The 1,803-nt window shown below is 59.4% G+C and overlaps 1 protein-coding gene across 1 annotated transcript in view; it reads right to left on the bottom strand.

Moving 5' to 3' along the window:
- Nucleotides 1-317: 317 nt before the first annotated feature.
- Nucleotides 318-1,803, bottom strand: part of LOC104544459 (USP6 N-terminal-like protein) — a gene marked incomplete at its 5' end in the record, with an annotated part of 9,923 nt that continues 8,437 nt past the window's right edge. Inside the window, one exon of the mRNA XM_010189340.1 lies at nucleotides 318-1,618. Coding sequence (XP_010187642.1) covers nucleotides 318-1,618 — 1,301 coding nt within the window. The remainder of the gene's footprint in view (nucleotides 1,619-1,803) is intronic.

Raw genomic sequence — 1,803 nt, 5'->3', positions numbered from 1 at the left:
ACGGATGCCCACAGCAGGAGGAGAAGTAAACACGCAACACGTTCATCAGCCCTGCCTCTCCCCCCAACACGTGATGAGGCTCGAGGAACTCTGAGCAACAAAGATTGAAAGCGCTTTCCAACCTGTCCATAGGAAAGATACAAATCCAATTTGGTGGTGCCCTCTGATGCTGGCGACCATCGCTCCACCTCCTGGCAGGGCACTCGTACCAAAGCACAGCTCAACAGGTGATGGCCACTGTGCCGTCACCCCAACACGGCTCTGCTGAAGGAGTGGGGTCCCAAAAACAGGGCAAAAATGCCGAAGCACCCACTCGACTAAAATGTCACCGATTTGGGCAGTTTTGCCAGGGGAGGAGAGCCTGAAAGGAAACTGTTCTCTGAGCGGGATTTGGCAACCTGTGGTGGGAATTTTGGTTTGGGGCTTAGAGGGGGTCGTGGGGCTGTCAGTGCATTTAATGGTTTCTGGAGGCTTTTCTGGGCATCTCCCTCCTCCGGGTCCAGCGCAAGAGATGGTGGCACGGGGGTGACAGGCAGGGGCTGTCCAGTGTCTGGCAGAGGCAGTGCCACCTGCTTTCTGTTCGAGAAGTCCTGCTCTGTTGCACGGGCCAGGTGGAGGGGAGTGGTGGTTTTGATAATGGTGTAGGGGCTGTTCCCCTCCACTGTGGGGGATGGTGCCCGCTGGAAGCGGCAGCCTTCACCCAGCCCCACTGCCTCCGACTCGCTGCTGGGCAAGATGGGCACGCTGCCGCCCGCCAGCCCATGTGCAGGGAGCAGGCCCAAGCCCTCTGGCCAGTGCACGGTGCTGGTGGCGCTCCCTGGCCCGTTCTGCTGCGGGCTGGTGAGCTCCCCCATGGATGCAGCTTTGGATGCTAAGTGCTTTGAGTCCGTTTTATCCAGCAGCACTGCTCTGCAGCGCTTCTCAGCTGTCTCCTCCCCACGCTTGCTCCCAGGAGAGCCATCGCGCTGCAGCACGCCAGAGAGCTGCTGCCAGCTGCCTGGCTGAGGATGAGGGGGTACATCAAGAGCTTTCTCTTTGCAGAGGGAAGAGGCTTGTTCTCCTGCCGGCAGGGCAGCAGGATTTGGCAGGCAAACCACGTGGTCCATAGCAGAAAGCTCAGTGGTGCTTGAGTCAGGAGGTCTTGGCATGTTTTGAAGAGAGAAGCCCAAGGAGTCATGCTCAGCCAGGGCGGGAAGGGAGGCTGACTCTTTGTCCACCATTGCATGGCCAGGAGTGAGAAGAGGCTGCTCTGAAGGCAGGGTTGTGGGCAAGAGGTGATGATGGGTGTGCGTCTCGCTCGTCTTCAGAAGAGATGGCGGCTGCCTGTCCCCACTGGGCTCCACCTGACCCTCCTCTCCCGCCGGCCCCCTGCCAGGAGGATGCAGGTGGAAGTCCGTCATTTCAGCTGCTTCACTGCCCTGGAGGTTGGGAGTCCTCGCCTCCACTGCTGTTGTTCCTCCCGGTGCCCTGGGACTTCTGGGAAGGTGGGGCTCCCTGTCCGGGGGGTACTCGCCTACCCGGCCATTCTGGCTGTTGGCTGCCACGTTGCATTTCATGGCTACTGGGTTAAAGGAGAGCTCCAGGCCCAGGGGTTTCCGTGGGAACTCCTCAGGCTTTGCTGCATTGGAAGCAGAGAAAACAAAATAAAACCCAAATTGTGCATCAGTTCGTTTTCTCATCCAGCGTGCCCTGACTGTGGGGAAGGCAGATGCTGCACCAAGTAGGTGCCAGCCCTTCTGAGCTGCCCAGGCTCGCAGCCACGCCAGAAGGATTCTCTGGTCCCCAGCGCACACAGGTACCCCT

This window comes from Mesitornis unicolor, unplaced genomic scaffold (assembly GCF_000695765.1).
Source record: "Mesitornis unicolor isolate BGI_N332 unplaced genomic scaffold, ASM69576v1 scaffold25747, whole genome shotgun sequence".
Lineage (NCBI taxonomy): Eukaryota > Metazoa > Chordata > Aves > Mesitornithiformes > Mesitornithidae > Mesitornis > Mesitornis unicolor.
Note: the sequence above shows the minus strand (reverse complement) of the source record. Positions and strands in the feature narration are given on the sequence as shown.